This window comes from Psammomys obesus, unplaced genomic scaffold (assembly GCF_907164565.1).
Source record: "Psammomys obesus unplaced genomic scaffold, mPsaObe1.curated_primary_1811, whole genome shotgun sequence".
NCBI lineage: Eukaryota > Metazoa > Chordata > Mammalia > Rodentia > Muridae > Psammomys > Psammomys obesus.
Window position 1 is genome coordinate 35,876,320 of NW_026596046.1, and position 18,340 is coordinate 35,894,659.

Consider the following 18,340-nt stretch of genomic DNA (forward strand, 5'->3'; position numbering starts at 1 on the left):
ACTTACAAAATACTGAAACACTCCTGGGCCCTGCAGAGAGCAGGAAGTCTACCTAGGCAGCACAGGCTCTGATGCCATTCTTGTCCAGCAAGAGGGAAGGAAAGACCTCTCTGGGGATCAGAACAATTTTTGAGAGATGGCTTTCTCTCCTTTGCTGAGGCAGGTTTTGTTTTTTGCTGTGCTGTGTATGCCAGGCTAGCTGGCACCGTGTTCCTGGACCACCCATCTTTCAGAAGTGCTGGGGTACAGCAAATGCGAACTTCCATACCCTGCCTTTGTTTGCTGCCTGTGGTGGGGATTGAACTCGGGTGGCCAAGCTTGTGCAGCAAAGGCTTTTACTCGCTGAGCAATCTCACCAGCCATGTTTTTGCCATTCTTTTTGATGGCTGCATTCTATTCAGTTGTTTGGCTATATAATAATTCAATCATTCCTTTAGTGAAGGGCATTTAAGTAGTGTCTACCCATTTGCTTCTAGGAAATTGAAACTAAGATTGTTGTGGGCAAATTCCCTAATGTAGAATTTGACAGAAAGGGTATAAATTTACTTTTGTGAAATTTTTGCTAAATTGGCCTCCAAAAGAATGGTAGCAGTTTGCATTTCCACCAACAGCATATGGAGCAACATGGTCTCAGAAGTCAGGTGTAGGCTATTAAATCCTGGCTGTGTCTTGCAGCCTGAGGAGCCTAGATACAAGAAGGACACAAAGTGTGCAGTACAAAGCCGCATACTGTCATCCCTCGGCCTTCAGGACGAGGGGTCCTTTCTTATTTTAAGAAACAAAGTTGTAAAAATATGCCTCCTTTTTAAAAAAATAAAATAACCCTTCTCTCCAGGCCGAATAACCCAGCATCACCATGCACAGGTCAGGGCTCAGAGGGAGCCTCCGTGCAGATGCTCGGATTTCCCGTCCCCTAGCCACACAGGAACAGCAGGATTTGAAGTGCCATAAACCTAGCCGGGAGTGGGGGCACATGCCTGTAATCCTAGCACTCAGGGAGGCAGAGGCAGGAGGATCTCTTGAGTTCGAGACCAGCCTGGTCTACAAAGTGAGTCCAAGACAGCCAAGGCCAAACAGAGAAACCCTGTCTTGGGGGGAAAAAAAGCCATAAACCTGGCAATAACTTTAAGGACACATTCTCTGCAGTGAATGCAGCTGGTTTTTCAAGTCTGACGCTAGTCTTGGAGGCCTGGCCGTTAACTTAGGCTAGAGTTCAGCTAGTTATCCTACCCGAGTGTCACCCACGTGGACTTCCTTGGTTGTAGGAACTGACCAAGCTGTCACTGTTGATTACCTGGCCCCTGCCTCCCCAGGTCCATAAGTCAGAGCAGGAGGATGTTATCAGGCTTACCCCTGCCACTACCTAATGGGCACCCTTCCCTTCCAGCAGCCACTATCCCATCTTTAAAAAGGATGCAATGAGGGTGACTTTGATGGGCTTATCCCATTAAAGTTTTCACCCTAGATCAGTTGAGCTATTCTAGAGGCAGAAAGAAATTACACTAAAGCTTGCAGTGTTTGAAAATAGGCATGGATTTCTTGGCATGGAAAAACAAAAAACAAACAAACAAACAAAAACCTCAGGTCCCTGGACTCATCCCCAGAGACAAGGCAGCCATTATGCTCTGTATCACGATGTTCCTCCCAGGCTGCGCCAGTCACATTGCTCAAGAAGTCCAGCCACAGCTTTAGGATTTGGTTCTAATTACTGCCCAGCTCTCTCTGAGTGGCCTTATGACAGAATCTGTCCACACTAAATCTCTGCATTTATTTAGTTTAAGTTGGTATATATACATATATGCCAGAAATAGAACCAAATTACATAAATTTCAGGTCAGGAAGGGGAAAATTGACATTTTCCCTGAAATCCTGCAACTTGACATCACCAGTTTAGTTTCCCCCTTGCTGGGTTTGCTTTGTAAAAGCATGAGCTGCCAAAAACCACGAGAACACCAAGGCGTGTCTTGTTCCTGGACTATTTGCCTGTGGACCAGTGGCCAAGAAAACACACAGGACTCCTTCATGTTCCTCTCTTCCTTAGAGTGGTAGTCAGGGAACATGTTTTTGGAATGTTAACCCTGATGCATAAAAAAAGGAACCTGTGAGCGAGGACCACAGGCTTGTGTGTGTGCCAAACACACCAGGAAGGGGCAGGGGAAGAACTAGGTGAAGACCCATGGGCACCAACCCCTGCCATGCATGGATTTGCCTGCCATGACCTAAGTCTGGGCCCTTCCTCATCAGTAACTTGTGAGAAGAAAATATCAATTGTCGCAGATCCAGGAGGATTAAATAAGATAATACACAGATGAACTAAAGACAGTGACTAGTGGGTGTACTTCCAGCAGACATGGTACCCATGGTATGTCTGAACCTCATAAGTGGGCCTACACCTGAGGTCAGGATTCCTGCAGCGGCCACCCACAGGGAACTAGGGGGCTCACATCTTGTGGGACAGACTCAAGAATAGGCTTGAGCTAGGACTAGCAATAGGATCCCTACACCAGGACTTGTCTCTTTTCTGTGGGGTCTTAGAAGCAGTAAGGCTTGAGCCTGGGCAGTTCAGCCAGCAGCCCTCAAATCTGTGGGTCAGCCCCTGTGAGACGGTCCACAGTGGGGAGGGGACACACAGCCTGAGGGCCACTGTGGCAAGAGTGGGAGCAGCCACCAACCTGGTTTCCACAAGGCTAGGCCAGTGCCTCTACTGAACTTGGCTCTAGCATTTGGGAGAGTAAGGTTAGGCACGCCTCCATGTACCCCTGGTGAAGGAGCCCTGCCCATTCGGGAGCCTCCACCCTTGAGATTTTGGTTTTATATGGTTCAGAAGTTAAGAGCACGTGCTCTTGCAGAAGATCAGGGTTCGGTTCCCAGCAGCTACTTGGTAGCTCATACCATCTATAACTTCAGTCTAAGAGGATCTGTCCCCTGTGGGCACCAGGCACACACAGTGCACTTACTTCCATGCAGGCAAAATACTCCAACAGAAAATAAATTTCTAAAAAGAAAAGGAGGCTGTGGATTGAGGACGTAGTTGGTAGAGTGCCTTCCTGACCCACATATAGCCGAGGTTCAGTGCCAGTACCGTATTGGGTGGGGCACACCTCTGTAATGGCAGCACTTGGGAGATGGAGGCACAGGCAGGAGAGTCATTTGTTCAAGGTCCTTTTGAGGCTGTTCCAAAATAAACGGCTGTGAGGTGTGGTGCAGAACCACCCAGATGTCTTAGTAGCTGTGTGGCCTTGAAGGACAAGCTTCAGGCCTCTCTTTTCTCACCTGTAGATGGTCTAGCACAAGTGCTGGGGAGGAATAAGGCTGCCGAGAGCAGAGCAAGGCTGAGGCCTGGGTGATCCTCAATAACAGTGGCTACTGGCAGCGTTACGCTTTCCCGGAAGAAAGGCCCCGGAAAACAAAAAACAAAAACCTTCTGCTGACCAGGCAACTAGTGACCCCTGGTGGCCACTGAGCTGCGCCAAGGGGCTGGGCCAAGGCTGACAGTTTGAACTGCTGGAATGTCCCATTCCTGGAACCTTTGACTGCTGAAGTTGCGAAGCAAGAGAGTATGACCACTCGGGAAGCATTTCCTGTGGCTTCTGAGCCAGGCCTGGATGCAAGAAGTACTATTCCTACTCTTCATTTTTAAGAAGGGAGGCAAACTGGAAGTGGGGGATCACGGCCTCTTACCCAGCCTGGCAGGTGAGGGTAAGCTGTTGATAAGGGGATCCCAAAAGACAACCTGAATTGCCGTGGGAGGGACATGGACACTGAAGGCAGAGGAAGAAGCATGTGAAGAACACCAAAGTGCTGCAGTTCTCGGAAGGCAAAGGGGGACTTGTGCCCACGCTGACCCTGCCTGAGGGCTGGGGCTGAAAATGACTGCCATCCCAGGACTGAGGCTGACCAGGGGGGTTACATAACGTGGCCCTGTCCAAAACAACAACAAAAGCTAAGAACACTGGGTTCTGGTGAGGACAAGACTAGGGGAGTAAAGGCACCTTTAGAGAAGCACCAAACAGAAACCCCAGTGATGTGAGGGGCAGAGGTAACACGTAAGGGAGGCAGTGGCAGGAGGAGGCCACCTGCCATCTGGAAGATGGAACTGCAGGCCAGGCCATGGTCCTGGTCTCCAGGCAGTCCTCGGAGCGAGTATTCTGATATCACTCTAGTCTATTCACCCTCCATCAGGCCCAGGCCCACAGAGGTCCTGATGGAAAGGGTGAATTTTACTGCTGCTTGGGCCTCTTCATGCTATCCCATAGCTAGGCTGAAACAGCCCCTCACCCAGGCAGAAGTTGCACAAGCTCTATGGACAAAGAAGAGGCCAAGCCTAAGTCTCCCTGTACCCCCAAATGCTTCAAAGAGGCAAGACATGCTTAGATACAATTTTTAGCACTCTGAAGAGAGTAAACATAGGTTCTTTAACATCGTAGTTCCTAACGCACACTTTGATTTCAACAAACAGGCCAGGTCCTGCCAGGCCCTCGCATGAAATCTACAGCGACCCCAACCCTGGCTCTGGGATCTTGAGCAGAAGGAAGCTGTTCTCCGGCTTCTGGCTTCAGAGTCCAACCCATACAGGGCAGTGGTGCCCCTAGTGCCAGAGCACCACCTTCCTGCCTTGGTCCACACTCACAACATGGTTCCCAGAGATGCACCAGGCCACGGCATTGACGGCAGTGCTAAGGGAAGAAGACAGGCCTCAGGAGGGCAGCAGGGGCAGACGGGCAGCCTGACTGGGGCCCTCGACATCCAACCAACCTAGGCAGTTTGAGAAGCCGCTCTAAGCCCAAGACCATTTCCTCAGCTATGATAAGTGCTCCCAGGACTGTGGGGGTGAGGGGCCCAAATACAAGTGGAGTCTGGGGCCATGTCGGAATGTGGAAGGTATTCATCTGGCAATCTGCTCACCAGTGGGGTCCCTGTAGGCTGCTCTCCAGTTTCCCGGTGTTCACATCCCAGATGTACAGGGCTCCATTTGAGGAGCCTGCCAGTGCATAGCTTCTGTCAGGGCTGTACAAGTCACAGCAGAAGAGGAGAAAGAGTTCAGGAGTGCAGACTCACAAACACACGGGCTACACAGGTATGCCCTCCCAGACGCACCTGAACACAGCTTTGGTCCAGTCAGAACTGCACTTGAAGCCATCTGCCCTGAAGACAGAACAGGGCTGAAGTCAGAATGCAGGCTGCTACCTGTGTTCCAGTCCTCCTCCAGATGTGAAAAGGGGCCAGCACTTCAGCAGGTCCTAGACTAGAGGGGTGTCAGGGAGTGCCGCCCACGCCAGTACCTGAACACCTGTCGGATATTGCTGATTCGCAGGTCGATGATCTTGAGTGTATTGTCTCGGGAACAGCTAAGCAGATGGAGCTGGTCATGGCTGAGGTTCAGGGAGGTCACCCGGCCCTGTACAGGGATGACCTGGATACAGTTGGGTCCCCTGAAGGGGCAGGGGTAGAGAAGGATGAGGAAAAGACATCCTAGGGTACTTGTGACAGGCTGAATGTGTCCACTTGCCCAGCTAACATTCCAGAGGCACGCCAGGGCTTTCACCTGGGGCTAAGGCTGACAAGACTACTGTCCCTTCCCACTAAGCCAGCTCTCTCCATTGAGAGACTGATTTGAGAGCCTTTAAAGACTTGGGTCACTGGAGAATAACAGAAACAATCAATTATCTTGAGATCCTGTCTCGATAAAAAAAAAAAAAAAAAAAGGCTGGGAGCATTCTCCTAGCAGATGTAAATCCCCAGGTTCAACCCTCTAGCCCTGCTTCGCCAGCCATCCATGCCTAATGTTGGGCTTATTACTTTAAAAAGGAACTATTCCTTTGTTACTGTTTTTGACTAAAAGGTGGTGGTAAAATGGAAAAGGTGCTTGTCTGTGTTGGCTATAAAGCCTGGGGAAGAGCTCAGTGCTCACTGAGAACCACTAAGAAGGTGCCACACCTCCGCAGACACACTGAACCCACAGCGACCATGCCCAGCAGAAGCCACAGTCACACTTCCCTAAGCTCCCACAGCTCTTCCTGCCACAGCCAGAGGAAGGAACAAAACCTCAGGGGCCTCCAGCACCCATAGCCCGTGCCCATCACCTGCTGTCCCAGAACCGGATCTTCTGGTCATTGTGGCCACTGATGATGATGTGGTCCCCGCATACCACGTCATTACAGTAGGAGAGTACATTGATAGTCCTGGAACCTGAGGACCAATGAAAAGATCCCAGAGTCTCAGAGATTCCTCAGGAACCACGAAATGTGGAGACTCCAAGGTTAAGCAGGCCAGACTCCTTCCAAGACCTTCCCTGCCTAGGGCTCACGCTACGTCTAATTCACCTACCAAAGACCAGGGTCACCAAGAAAGCAGCAAGCGAGCAGCAGTGAATGAGAAGGGAAACCATTAGAGGTCTGAGCCCAAATGGATATGATCCCAGAGCCACCACCACAGAACAAGGTGAGGCCCCTGGCGTTGGGGCGTTGAGAGGGGGTTGGGGCAGGTATGACCGGTCCTCACAGTAGGCGCGGCCCAGGTCCCACTCCTTCACTGTCCGGTCTCGGCTCCCAGTCACTGCCTGGTGCCTTGTTAGCTTGAATTTGGCAGCCGTCACTTTGTCCTTGTGTCCAGACAGCGTCTCCTGTCCCCATAGAAAGCACAGATTAAGCCAAAATGGCCCCTCTGTATGACCCTTAACCCTTAGGCAGCCTCCCTCGCTGCGCCTCACCTTGGATTGTGTCTCTCCCACCTTCCAGAGCTGGGCAGCCTGGTTGTAAGTAGCTGCCAAAACCTGGGAGCCCTGGAGAGAGGGAATAGGAGAGTTCCTGGGCCACACCGGGCCTGGCAGAGGCATTTGCCCTCAGAGTGTCAGGGTAGAGGCTGCCTCCAAGCTTCCCAGTCACTGAGGCAAGCAGGGGAGCCATGGTTCAGGCAAGTGAGTGTGGCTCTTCCAAGGAAGGTTCAAAGACACCCAGTGTGCCCTCAGGCCCAAAGCCCGCGGCCCAATGTGGAGACTAAGGCAATATAGATGCCATGGGACAAGGTCTCCTTACTGAGGGGTCAAAGTCCACACTGGTGATGCTGCCACCAGCTCCTTCCAGGGTTTGGTTGGCCTTCAGACGACCTGACAGAACACGGGAAAGGACAGTGAAATGAGATTATTAGCCTTACAAAATAGAGGAACTGAGGCACAGAGCAGGAAGTAGAAGACAAGAATGGCTGATCTGGCCTGGGGTCTGGTGTGGAGGCTGCATTTCCTCTAACTGCTGGTATAGCCCTATGGACAACCAGGTAGTTCACAACGCTAGAGAAGACCAGGGAGAAGGGACTGTCCCTAGGTACTACTGCAGGCCAGGTCAGGCAGGCTGGAGACCCACTTCTGGGAAGCCTTCAAGAGTTGGTGTTGAGTTCCCCTCCCCAGAGAGCACAGGGCCTAAAACAAGGTGGACAGTCAGTGCTGGTCACCTCAGTGATTTCTGCTGGTGCAAGTGATACCAGAATAGGATGTAGCCATGCCAGGCACATCGGCACAGAGGTAATACCAGCCCTGGGGGGCAAAGCGTGCAGATTTCTGTTTGAAACCAGCCTGGTCTACATGCCAAGTTCCAGGTCAGCCAAGACTGCCTAGTAAAACCCTATCTAAAAATTAAAAGGTGTCTTGGAAGACCTAGGGACTTGCCTAAGACCTGGCTCTATATGCCTGGAGGACGGGTCAGGGGTCACTACCTCCAACAACAGCCATCTGGGCTTGGCCCTCCCCGTTCTGCAGGCCTGCACCCAAAGAGCTTGTCCTTCAAGCAACGAGCTCAGTACCCATCTTCCCCAGTTCTCTAGCCACTGTCCATAGGACCATCCCAGTGGGGGAGGTGGGAGACAGTTCTAAGACCACAGCCAACCCAGGGTCTCGCTGGGAGTGGGGTCTGCAGAAAAGTGCTGCGCTGGCTTTCAGGAAGGAACCCTTACCTCCCACAACATTCCAGAGGTGGATAAGCCGGTCAGCCCCTCCAGTGGCCAGGAGGCTGATGTTGGGGCCAAAACAAACAGCATTGACCTCAGAGAGATGGGCATCCTGCAAAAAAAAAGGGGGGGGGGCTGGAGATGGCACCCAGGTCTCCCCCACGCGTGCCTCTTTGTACCCACTCCCGGGTGTTGGCAGTTCCCTTTGAGGGTCTTTGCAAAACTGAGTTTCAAACTTGGCCCCAGCAGGTCTTTTCAGCTATGCCCAGACCCCTGCTGCCCCATGCTCTGAGTTGGGTGTCTGCCTCCTATCTCATTATCTCTAGTCTGTGTTCTACTCTAAAATGCTGTGGGGTTCCCACCACAGGCTGCAGGCAAACTCCTCCAGCCTTGCTTCTTGGGCCACCCCTAAACATTCCTATCAGCGCCCCAGGCTTGTGGCCCAACTCCTTCCTTACCAAGATATCCTGAGCCTGGGTAGGAATCTGGGCAGACACACACATGGGGATGCCTTGGTACCGCTGCTCAGGTGCACCCCCCACTGAGTGACCTCTCCTCTTCTTGAAGCTACAAGGGTAGGATCAGAAAAGCACTCAGTAAAACCTGCTGACATGGGGACTTCACGTTCTCCTGAGGCAGCAACAACAAGAAGCAGACATGGCAGGTGGCAGGACATTACCAATGCACAGTGAGCAGGGCTCACAAGCCAGCCTGACCGCCGTGGGGGTGTGGGTGCTGTACATTGAGATAAGCAGACACAAGCAGGGCGGTGGGTGCATAGAAACATTAGGGCTGGCTGGAATTTCAGCCATGGCATTACCACTACTAATCTAAGAAACTGAACAAATCTCAGACATTTCTCAGCCTGGGTTTCCCAACTGAGTGGGAGTTCTTGACCAGTATCAGGCAAGCACTCAGTCCCCAGTCGGGACCCTGGATAAAGACAGAGCATTAGGAAGCTGGAGAGCAGTTATCGGGAGTTGGTCTTGAGCTAGTCACCCATCCTGCCTGTGGAGTCCAACAAGATGCACATACAGACAGGCACCGACGGATGGACAGACCTGGACAGACCGTGGCGAGGCTCAGGAAGCCTTACCGGGAGTGCCAAGCCCTCACACAGGTACACACACACTTACTCCAGCAGCCCCTTCACCACATCCATACAGCGGGACAGTGTCAGAGAGGTGGCTGAGGCAGACCTGGGGCAGAGCGGAGAGACATCCTGAGAGCCCGGCTCGGGTTGTGCTGACCACAGTCACTGATATTTTGTCACCTATATTTTGCTGTCCTCCAAGGAGGCTCATGCTCGCTCAAGGCAGGAACTAGAATTTGACTCCTTGAAGACTAACCCAGGAGGGTGGAGGGAGGGAGAACTTGTCAGTGAACACTTCCCCCAGTCTCCACCCAGATGCTAGAGTCTCGTTCCTGAAGTGCTCACCAACAAAAGCTCCTTAGAGGCCAAGCCCCAGCCGTGGCGAAGGCTACAGAAGAGAATGGTGCTCTCGGCCTGAGATACTACAAGGCTGAGACAGTGGGGGGACGGGACTTCCCAGCTTGCTGAGCAGCCCCAATACACCCAAGAAAGTGTTAATGTCGGGATGTCTAGACTCGTTAGAGTTGCCAAGAATTTGGGGAACCAGCATTTCATGATGTTCTGTTCATTCATTGTACTAGGGACGTAGGTGGCTGAAGGAGAGACTTCCAGAAACGAACCTTCATGCCCACAAATGCGGAGGAGAGGCAGCCCAGTCAAAATGTACTGAAAGCCACATATGCTGCCACAAGCCTATGATCCCGGCTCCTGGGGGCAAAGGCAGCAGAAGCAGGGATGCAAGGTCACCTTGGCCACACACTGAGCTCGAGGCCAGCAGAGGCGCCCAAAGGTTCAAGCCCCCATCTGATCCCAAGTGTGAACACACTGACACAGGCTCACTCAGGTACGCTCCCTAACCTTGCACACGTGCTCATGGCCCTGTGTAGACCCGCATATGCACTCCCATGCTTCCACACACGGCATGGGACACCTCTGTGGCCCAGGGTCTTGTCCACTGCCCTCCCAGTGACACCCTTTCCTAAGCCTAATGGCTCACCCTCAAGAGCCCTGGTTCTTGGAAGTGGAGAATTCAGTAACACAGCCTCCAGGCACTGGAGGTCAGACCAGCACTGGGCTGTACACATGGCTCTCCAAAAGCTGGCCCGGACCCTGGAAGAAACTGTGGGCAGCCTCCTGGGTGGGGGCCGGCTCGGTGAGGGCACCTGACTGCTCACCTGAAAGACCTCTTCCATTTTTCACAAGTCTCACTCTCCAGGAACTCGGGCTTAGCAGCAGGAGCTAGAGTCACAGCCTCTTCCTTGGTCCCACCTTCTAAAGAGTTTGGGATCCTGGGAGAGAAAAGCAGCTCAGGGAGGCCAGAAGAGAAGGCCGCCCCTCCCTGCCACACCGTGGATTTCATGATCACACCTATCTCTACGTGTATCCAGTGGCCTGACCTGTGCACACAGGCCCCGGGGGTACCTGTCGCCACCTGCAGGCCAGCAGGAGTGGGGTGCGAATACACCGGCTCGTGAACACATCCTAGGGCAGCCCCCCAACACTAGAGTCATCCCTGTTCCCTCCCCATTCTTACTCGCTGATGCTCACAGTCCGCTTAGCCGCTTTCTTCAGCTCCTGAGACACCCGAGCCTGGTTGGCCCTGGCAGAGAAAATCACCCTAAAGCTAAAGAAGGTGCTTTACAGCCTAAGCAAGTCCCTTCTGATCAGTGGGAGGCCCTGACCTTCCCCCCTCCCTCCCCCTCCTTCTCCCTTTCCCCCCTTCCCCTCCTCCCTCCCTCCGCTCCCGACCTTTCAAGCGGACTGAGTCCACACTGCCTCCCAGTCCATACTGCGTGGCCTACTACCGACGGGGCGTGGCCCAGAGCCTTCACCTCTCTCGGCGCTCATTCCGCAGATTGCGCTCGGCGGCGGCGTGCGCCTTACGCTGCACGAGCCGCTCCAGCAGGTCGCGCGCCTCCTCCTGGAGCCTGCGCAGTGCCGCCTCCTGGTGCGCAGCTTGCTCGCGCAGCGCCTCGTAGGCTTCCCTCTGCGCCGCGTTCTCCGCCCGCCGGTCTTTGAGCTGCTGGGACTCGCGTGCTCTCGCTTCCTGTAGCTGCCGCACGCAGGCCTGCAGGGCCTCCAGCCTACATAGCAGAGACATCAGGCGGTGGCCCGTGGGCCCTCCAACCCCCAAACGCAGGTCTAGGGAGCGTGTGGGGACCAGGGGAAAGCTCTTCGCATCCCCTAGTCTAGGGCAGAGGCCAGCCCGACCCTCGTCTCACCGGCCCCGCCGCTCCTCCAGCTGTGACTGCAGGGTTTCTAGGGCTTCTCTCTTCTTCACGACCTGGTAGGCCATCTGGGGAGGACAAGGTGGCCTGGGCGCCTTTGCAGGACCTAGCCAGCCACCACCCCGCTGCCCCGTTCCTGACAGGGAAGCCCAGGCTGAGATAGGTTTGGATCTTGTATGAGGATGCCCTGCAGCTTTATGGGATAATTGCCACGCCCGGACAATCCGACCCCTAAGTGTCAGTCCTAGCGGTGTCCTTTATTTTCTCGGTGCCGCTGCGGTAGATAGTGAACCTGCAGCGAGAGGAACCTGCCCCAGTTCCTACCTGCAAAATGGCAGGGGAGGGCTTTCCTAATCACAAGGTAAGTATCAGGAACTTAAAATGATGCAGACTAGCAGCTCGCACTTGTGCTACACCTGGTCCCAGCGCTCTCCACACACTGACTCATTCTCCGTGACGCCAAAGGAAGCACTGCCATTTTCATCCAACACACGAAGTTGCCTCAAGGGTTAAGTGACTTACCCAGAGTTACACAGCCAAGTGGCAGACCTGATACTTGAACCCAGGCCACCTAATTACATTTTGCTCCATGTGAAGTACCGGTGTACTTAAGAAGGTGCAAGGGGCTTGAGTTCTATTTCACATCCCCCAACATCTGGCGTCCCAGCCCATCCCCCACTACTGGCCTACCCAGGCAGCTCTCAGAAGAGAAGCACACACGACTAAGAACGCTCCAGACTCAGTCCTGTTGCTGTGGGGTGAGGACAGTTCAGCATTCCTTCAGCTCTCGCTAAGAACTGAGAAAGCTGCAGGGATGCGGCCCCCCTGGGGGGATGGGGGGGAAGCACAGCTTTGCCCTGGGGAGGAGCCAGGGCGACCTGCGCTCACAAGTGTGAGCAGATCAGGATAACACCTGTGGCTCAGGAAATGACGGCAGCTGGGGCCTCCTCTCACTAACTTGTTCCTAATTCCTTCTTCCCAGGGCTGTTCACCTACTTTGACACAACTCCTCATGTGAGAGGCCTGGAGAGCAACCCTGCACAGGCAGAGGGGGCCCGCCCATTCCTTCATAACCCAATTATAACATTTACCATTTTTTTTTTCATTTCTTTTTTCAAGACAGTGTTTCTCTGTATAGCCTTGGCTCTCCTAAAACTCACGCTGGCTTTGAACTCACAGACATCCACCTGCCTCTGCCTCCCAAGTACTAGGATTAAAGGTGTGCACCACCACCACACCAGCTCAGTTATCATGTTTAACACTGAGGAAGCCAGTTACCATCTCCACTCCCCTGACCTGTCACTTGCTTTCAAAGTTCAAATGTTAGAGGTAGAAACAGATTAGGGGGCGCCCGGGGTGAGAGATGTTCAGACCTGACTAAAAAGGGGTAGTAAGAAAGAGACCTCATAAACAAACCTTGTGTATCATGGTGGCTACACAAATCTACGTGTGATGATGTCGCACCACCGTCAAATTAAAAGCACCCAGCCCTCAGGGGAGGGGCTCTCAAACATCCCCATAACCCACTCCCACCTTGTGTCGGGCAGGTGAGGCATGCTATGACTCCACAGAAGCCACGGGGCCAGGTCTTGTTTATGGCCACGCTCCCTGTTCCTTGGATTGCCAATAAAAGGTTGTTGAAAGAATGAACGAAGATTCACCGAAAGTGGATTTGTGTGGGTAAAGGCTGGAGTCCAGGGCCCACACCTCTAAGCCCTGTATACTCCTCTGTGACTATAAAGTTGTGGAGGACTGACTGACAAAATGCAGCAGATGCAGTACCATTCACTTTCTGGCTTCTGGCGTCTCTCCCTACCCAACATTCTCAGACCCCCATCCTGCTTACCTCACCACAGACCAGCTGCAGCCCCTTCTCCTCCTCCTGCCACTTCACCCTCAGAGATGCTGCTGACGAGACCTGGTCAGGGACAGGCCCTGAGAACTCCCCCCTGACAATGAAAGAGGAAAATTCATGCCCCCTCATACCAGCCCAGTGACCAAAGAATACGCTAAGAGTGGCCCCATTATGAGCTTGAGGAGCCATTTGCTTTCTCTTGGGGTAGGTGGAAGCCAGTCAAAGAGAGAGCAGTCTCGGAAATAAGCTGCCCATGACCCCTCTGCTCTAGGATGGTCCAGACCTGGGCCCCTGCCAGGGACACTCCTTAAGAAGCACCTGCCAGCACAACGGCACTTGCTTCCGTCCCCGGAACACAGAGGCTAATAAAACAGTATTCTGAGCCCCAGGCCAGCTGGCTGAGATAATGAGACCCTGTAAAATTAGCTCAGGGTTAGAAAGATGGCTCACTCGGGACACTGCTTGTCACACAAGAATGAGGACCTGAGTTTGGGCCCTGGCACCTACAACAGAGAACCTGGCATGCTTTGCCAGGGCTGAAGAAGTTGAATCAATCAGTCGGCTACAGGTTCAGGGCAAGAGCTTGTCGCAAAAAATCAGGTGAAACATAATTAAGGTAGACACATGATGTCAACCTCTGGCCTCCACAGATGCACATTCAAATTGCACATAAACACACAAGAGGGAGCCAGGTGTGACATGGTGGTACACACCTGCAATCCCTGAGGCGGGGGCAGGAAAATCAGGAGTTCAAGGCCATTGGCAGCCCACCAAGGCTGCATCATCTTAACAGTTCTGTCTCCAACCTATTCGCTGCTTTTGTCTTCACCCCGTTTGGAATAGGCAGCGAAACCCTTTTTGTAGCTATCAGGTGAGGAACAGAGAGAGAGAGAGAGAGAGAGAGAGAGAGAGAGGAGACTCAGAAAGGGAAGCAGGAGTCCAGGACTGGACAGGAGGCAAATGTGCAGAGTCCAGGAAGAACATATGAAGCAGCTGGCTTGTGGAGGACTCAAGGGGCTGTCTCCTGCCCCCCTCACGTCGGCAATAGCTGCCGGCTAGTAAAGGGGCCTGGGCTGAGCATGACAGAGGCACAGCAAAGAGGCGGGCCCCAGCAGCCCACCAGCATCGCGCACACACTCACCAGGAGTCCTGATGTGGGGTGGAGGAGGCATCCTTTGGTTCTGACTGCAGCTTTCCTGAGAACTTGGCTAGCAGTTCAGCCTTCTCCAGGAGATGGTTATCTGGGGATACAAGAGGGCAAGCCTGTGGCAGAGGCAGACGCCTGCCAGCAGACCCTGACACAAGTGTTAGCTCAGGCTGGGATGGCTGCAGAGGTCCTGGGAATAGGGGCGCTCCTAGGGGCTGGACTCTGTCCCTTCCTAGGGCATTCCTGTGTCTGGTAAAGCCTCTCCATAGCACTGGCCCACAGGCCCACTCAGGAGACAAGGACAGAAAGACCACACTGCTGGGGACAGACATGGCTAGGTAACATTGGAAAGGGGGCGGAAGGGAAGCAAGGAGCCTGGGATTGATGCAGAGGCAAAGTCTGGATCCAGAGTGTGATGATGCAAACAAGGCCACCTGCCTGTGGCCTCCAACAAGTCACTTCCCCTTCCAGGTCTCTAAGCTTACAATGAAGTAATTCTCGCTTCCACCCGGTAGCTTTCCCCCAGGTCAATACTGAAAGTCCTTGAGCAATTACCTAACAAATTTCCCCAAGTTAGGTGGTTTGACCTTAGACCCCTCCCCATCCACACCCCTTTCCAGTCGTTTCCGCTTTTTTTTTTTTTTTTTCCTAACAGTTCCGGGGCAGACTAGGGTCCTTGTCTCCCTTCCCTCACTGTCTACCTTAACTGAGGTTCCTGGGCCAGGCCTAATTCTCAAAACTCTGCCCCAGACCCCAAGATATTGCCAGCGGCCCCCTCCCGTCCCTCCCGTGCCCCCAGCATTCAAGGTCACAATATCCCTCATTTGCAAGTAAAAGATCTAAGGTTAAGGACTTGAACTACCCAAGACCACACAGATTCTGAATGGCCTTAAACCACAGCCCGAAGTCCCCACACTGGCAGCTCCCAAAGAGTTCTTGGGAGCGGCCCCTCCCTCAAACCGGTCGTCCCGCGGCCCTTCAGAGCAGTTGGAGAAGTGAAGCCGCCTGGAGGCAGAGGTAAACAACCTCAAGAGAGGGCCAGCCGCTAGAATGCTCCAAGGAAAAACAAGTTTGACTGAGTAGGCACACCAAAATTAGCACTCTGAGGGGAAGCATAGGGGCTGTGGTTAGACTTTCAGCCCCGAACGTACAGTAAATACAGATGCACTAGGTGGATCTCAGCCACACCCCCTCTTGACCAAATTGCCCAGAAATAACCGTGTGAGAGCTGAACTTCCGCTGGCGCGACGAGCACCCAGAAGCAGCTCCGATAGGCACTGAGGTGCTCCACGAACCAGTGTCAGGATAGCCTATCCGTAGCAGAACCTACCAGGGTTTCGCTCCCTCCTCTCGGGCCACCATGGCTGCTCTGGCCACGCCTGCCTTCCTTAACTGGACTCTGGGGAGGAAACGAACTGGCCGGGTCCTGCCCTGGGGACCGCCTGAAAAGGGACACTCGGCCAAACTGGCCCTTGGAGACGGAGCGTGTGTCTGGGATGCTCAAGGGAGGCAGAGCTGCGCCTCGAGGGCTGGAAAGGGCAGGAGGGTCCCTGCCTGTCCGGAGAGGGGCGTAACGGGGTCCAGAGGCAAGGCCGGGGATGGAGACGGGGCGGCCGCCCCGAGCCACCTTCCCAGCGGCGGGAGCAGCCCTCCCCGACGCCTCAAAGCCGTCCTCCCTGAGCCCCGGGGCGCACTCACACGCTGGTACCAGCTCCAGGAAGAGGGCCTTTTGCGTGCGGTCCCGGTGCCGCAGCTGCCGCACGATGTGGCGCTTCCAGCCCGCGGCGGGCGCGCGGGGACCGCAGGGGGCACCGGGTCCCGCCATGGCCGCCGAGGCCCGAGCGGCCGCGCTCGGCTCCGGCCGGCGCAGGCGGGGCGGGGCCTCCCGGGGGCTCCGTGACGTCGGGCGGCCGCGGCGGGGATCCCCGGGCAGAACCAAACCGTCTGTGGGGTAGAGTGGGACGCCCGAGGCCCGTGCGGCCGCAACCGCGGCCCGGCCAAAAGCTTCTACCTCGAAGGAGCGCGTTTCTATCTCCCTAAGCAGCGGGGACCGCAGCCTCCCTGACGCCTGTGGGCGCGTCCGGGGCGGGGCTTCGGGGTCGCGTTCCTTAACCTCGCCCGGCCTGGACCAGTGTCTGATGCTGAGGATGCTTCTCAGCATGAGAAGCAGGACCCACCTGAGTTCCACGAACAGGCCCCAGGCCTATTTGATGACATAAAAATTACCACTGCAGGACGGAGGTGGGAGTAGCTCAGCGGTAGGGTTCTTGCTAAGCCTGCACGAGGGCCTAGATTCGAGGACCCGCGTTTCAGAATTGTTAGGACAGGAAGCAGAACCGTCTGTGGGAGAAGCAAGATTAGAGGCTCCCTTGGTAACAAAATTTAGGGCTCTTAGAAAAGGCTCAGTTTATCTGGGAGAGGATCAGAGGAAACAAGGGGCTTGCTTGCCTGAGACTGCCGGCAGCAGGTACCCGAGCTACCTCACTGCCTTTGCAACGAACTGTGCCCAGTGGCCCTGCTGGAACTCTGGCTCTGCACATCATATCCAGGAGCACTTCCTGGACCCTACACAGAGCCAAGGCTTCTGTGACACCAGCCTGCCTCTCCCCAGCCCCACCGTGAGCTGCATCTTTCAAGTAAGAAGTCATGTCGAGGGCAAGTTTCCTAATACTTTTTAAAGATTTATTTTTAATCGTGTGTGTGGTTACATGCACATGAGTTCAGTGCCTACAAAGTCTGGGGGCATCAGAACCCTTGCGACTAAAGTTACAGGCAGTTGTAAGACATCTTATGTGGGTGCTGGGAAATACGGCCTCTAGAAGAACAGTATCTGATCTTTAATTGCTGAGCAATCTCTTCAGCACTCCTAGTGCTTTTTTGACTCACAAAAAAATTTAAATTTTTGAATGGTAGAAGATTCAAAAAGGTGTGGTGTCATACTTCCAGCTCTAAAGTTCTTATTTATTTATTTAGATTTTTTTTTTAACCCACTGAGTTAATGTGAATGACTGGAGCCATCCACTGGGGCATGGGGAAACCTACTAGTGGGACACACCCTTAAATTTTTATTTCAAAATGGGCAGTGGTGGCATATGTCTTTAATAGCAGCACTCGAGAGGCATAGGCAGATGAATCTCTGAGTTTGAGGCACGCCTGGTCTACACTGGTCTACAGAGTGAGTTCCAGGACAGCCAGTGTTAGGCAGAGAAACAGTGTCTGGAAAAACTAGAGGGAAGGAAGGAGGAAAGAGAAAGACCAAATGCGATGTGATCATTCATGCCACTGTGGCGAGACTATCTTGTGTATTGTAGGGATGCAACACCTGTCGATAAAAACCTATGGCCTATAGGAAAGGGTAAAATAAAAGGTGGGACATCAAGCATGCAGAAAGGATTCTGGGGTAGAGCCAGACTTGGGGAGATTCCCACAGGAGATTCACCTGGGAAGATGTGAGGAAGACAGACAAATGGTACTTGAGTAGAGGTAACCAGCCATGGGCAGAGTGTAGATTAGTACAAATGGTTATTTTAAATTATGAGCTAACTAGTCAGATAAGAGCCTATCTATATGGCCTAGGTATTTGTAAATATATTTTGAGTGTCATGGGTCATTATTCCAGGAGCTTGGGGCCAGAAGAAAAAACAGGCACCATACTACATCTCCTTGTTTTTTTGTTTTGTTTGTTTGTTTGTTTGTTTTGTTTTGTTTTTTGTTTTGTATTTTTGTTGGATTTTGTTTTTGTGACAGGGTCTCACTATGTAGCCCTGTATGTCCTGGTACTCATTATATAGACCAAGCTGGGCTTGAATTCAGAGAAATATGTTGTTTTTAAACAACAACAACAAAAAAAAATCCAGTTGTTCAATTTTATCAATAAAGACTTAGGAGCCAGAAGTTGGAGTAAAAGCCTGCCAGTTCAGAGAGACAGAGAAAGCACCCAGCTGACCTTCTTACTCAGCTGATGTCCCAGAAGGAAAAAAGCTCCTTTTCTTTCTTCATGCTGTCTTAAGTGCCCTCAACTCAGTGTCCTTTCTGTTTACTTATGTTTACTCCCTTTCCAACTGGTTGTTTGCTCTGCC

At 53.2% G+C, this 18,340-nt stretch overlaps 1 protein-coding gene across 8 annotated transcripts; it reads right to left on the reverse strand.

Annotated features, from left to right (window-relative positions):
- Positions 1 to 1,747: 1,747 nt before the first annotated feature.
- Positions 1,748 to 16,289, reverse strand: Atg16l2 (autophagy related 16 like 2). Of its 8 annotated transcripts, none has more exons than XM_055623213.1 (18): positions 15,960 to 16,289; positions 14,256 to 14,355; positions 13,106 to 13,208; positions 11,254 to 11,327; positions 10,864 to 11,115; positions 10,566 to 10,631; positions 10,207 to 10,320; positions 9,075 to 9,137; positions 8,397 to 8,505; positions 7,945 to 8,050; positions 7,035 to 7,105; positions 6,710 to 6,781; positions 6,502 to 6,622; positions 6,084 to 6,189; positions 5,283 to 5,432; positions 5,098 to 5,145; positions 4,906 to 5,007; positions 1,748 to 4,676 (listed from the first exon to the last, which is right to left on the reverse strand). In XM_055623213.1, exons 1-18 carry the CDS (start codon positions 16,084 to 16,086, stop codon positions 4,589 to 4,591), a joined length of 1,872 nt encoding a protein of 623 aa, XP_055479188.1. In that variant the 5' UTR covers positions 16,087 to 16,289; the 3' UTR covers positions 1,748 to 4,588. The 8 variants fall into 8 exon arrangements, with proteins under 8 accessions (XP_055479188.1, XP_055479194.1, XP_055479193.1 ...); XM_055623219.1 differs by lacking the exon at positions 15,960 to 16,289 and adding an exon at positions 15,592 to 15,632; XM_055623218.1 differs by lacking the exon at positions 15,960 to 16,289 and adding an exon at positions 13,828 to 13,978 and having other exon boundaries at positions 14,256 to 14,311.
- Between the last annotated feature and the right edge of the window lie 2,051 nt (positions 16,290 to 18,340).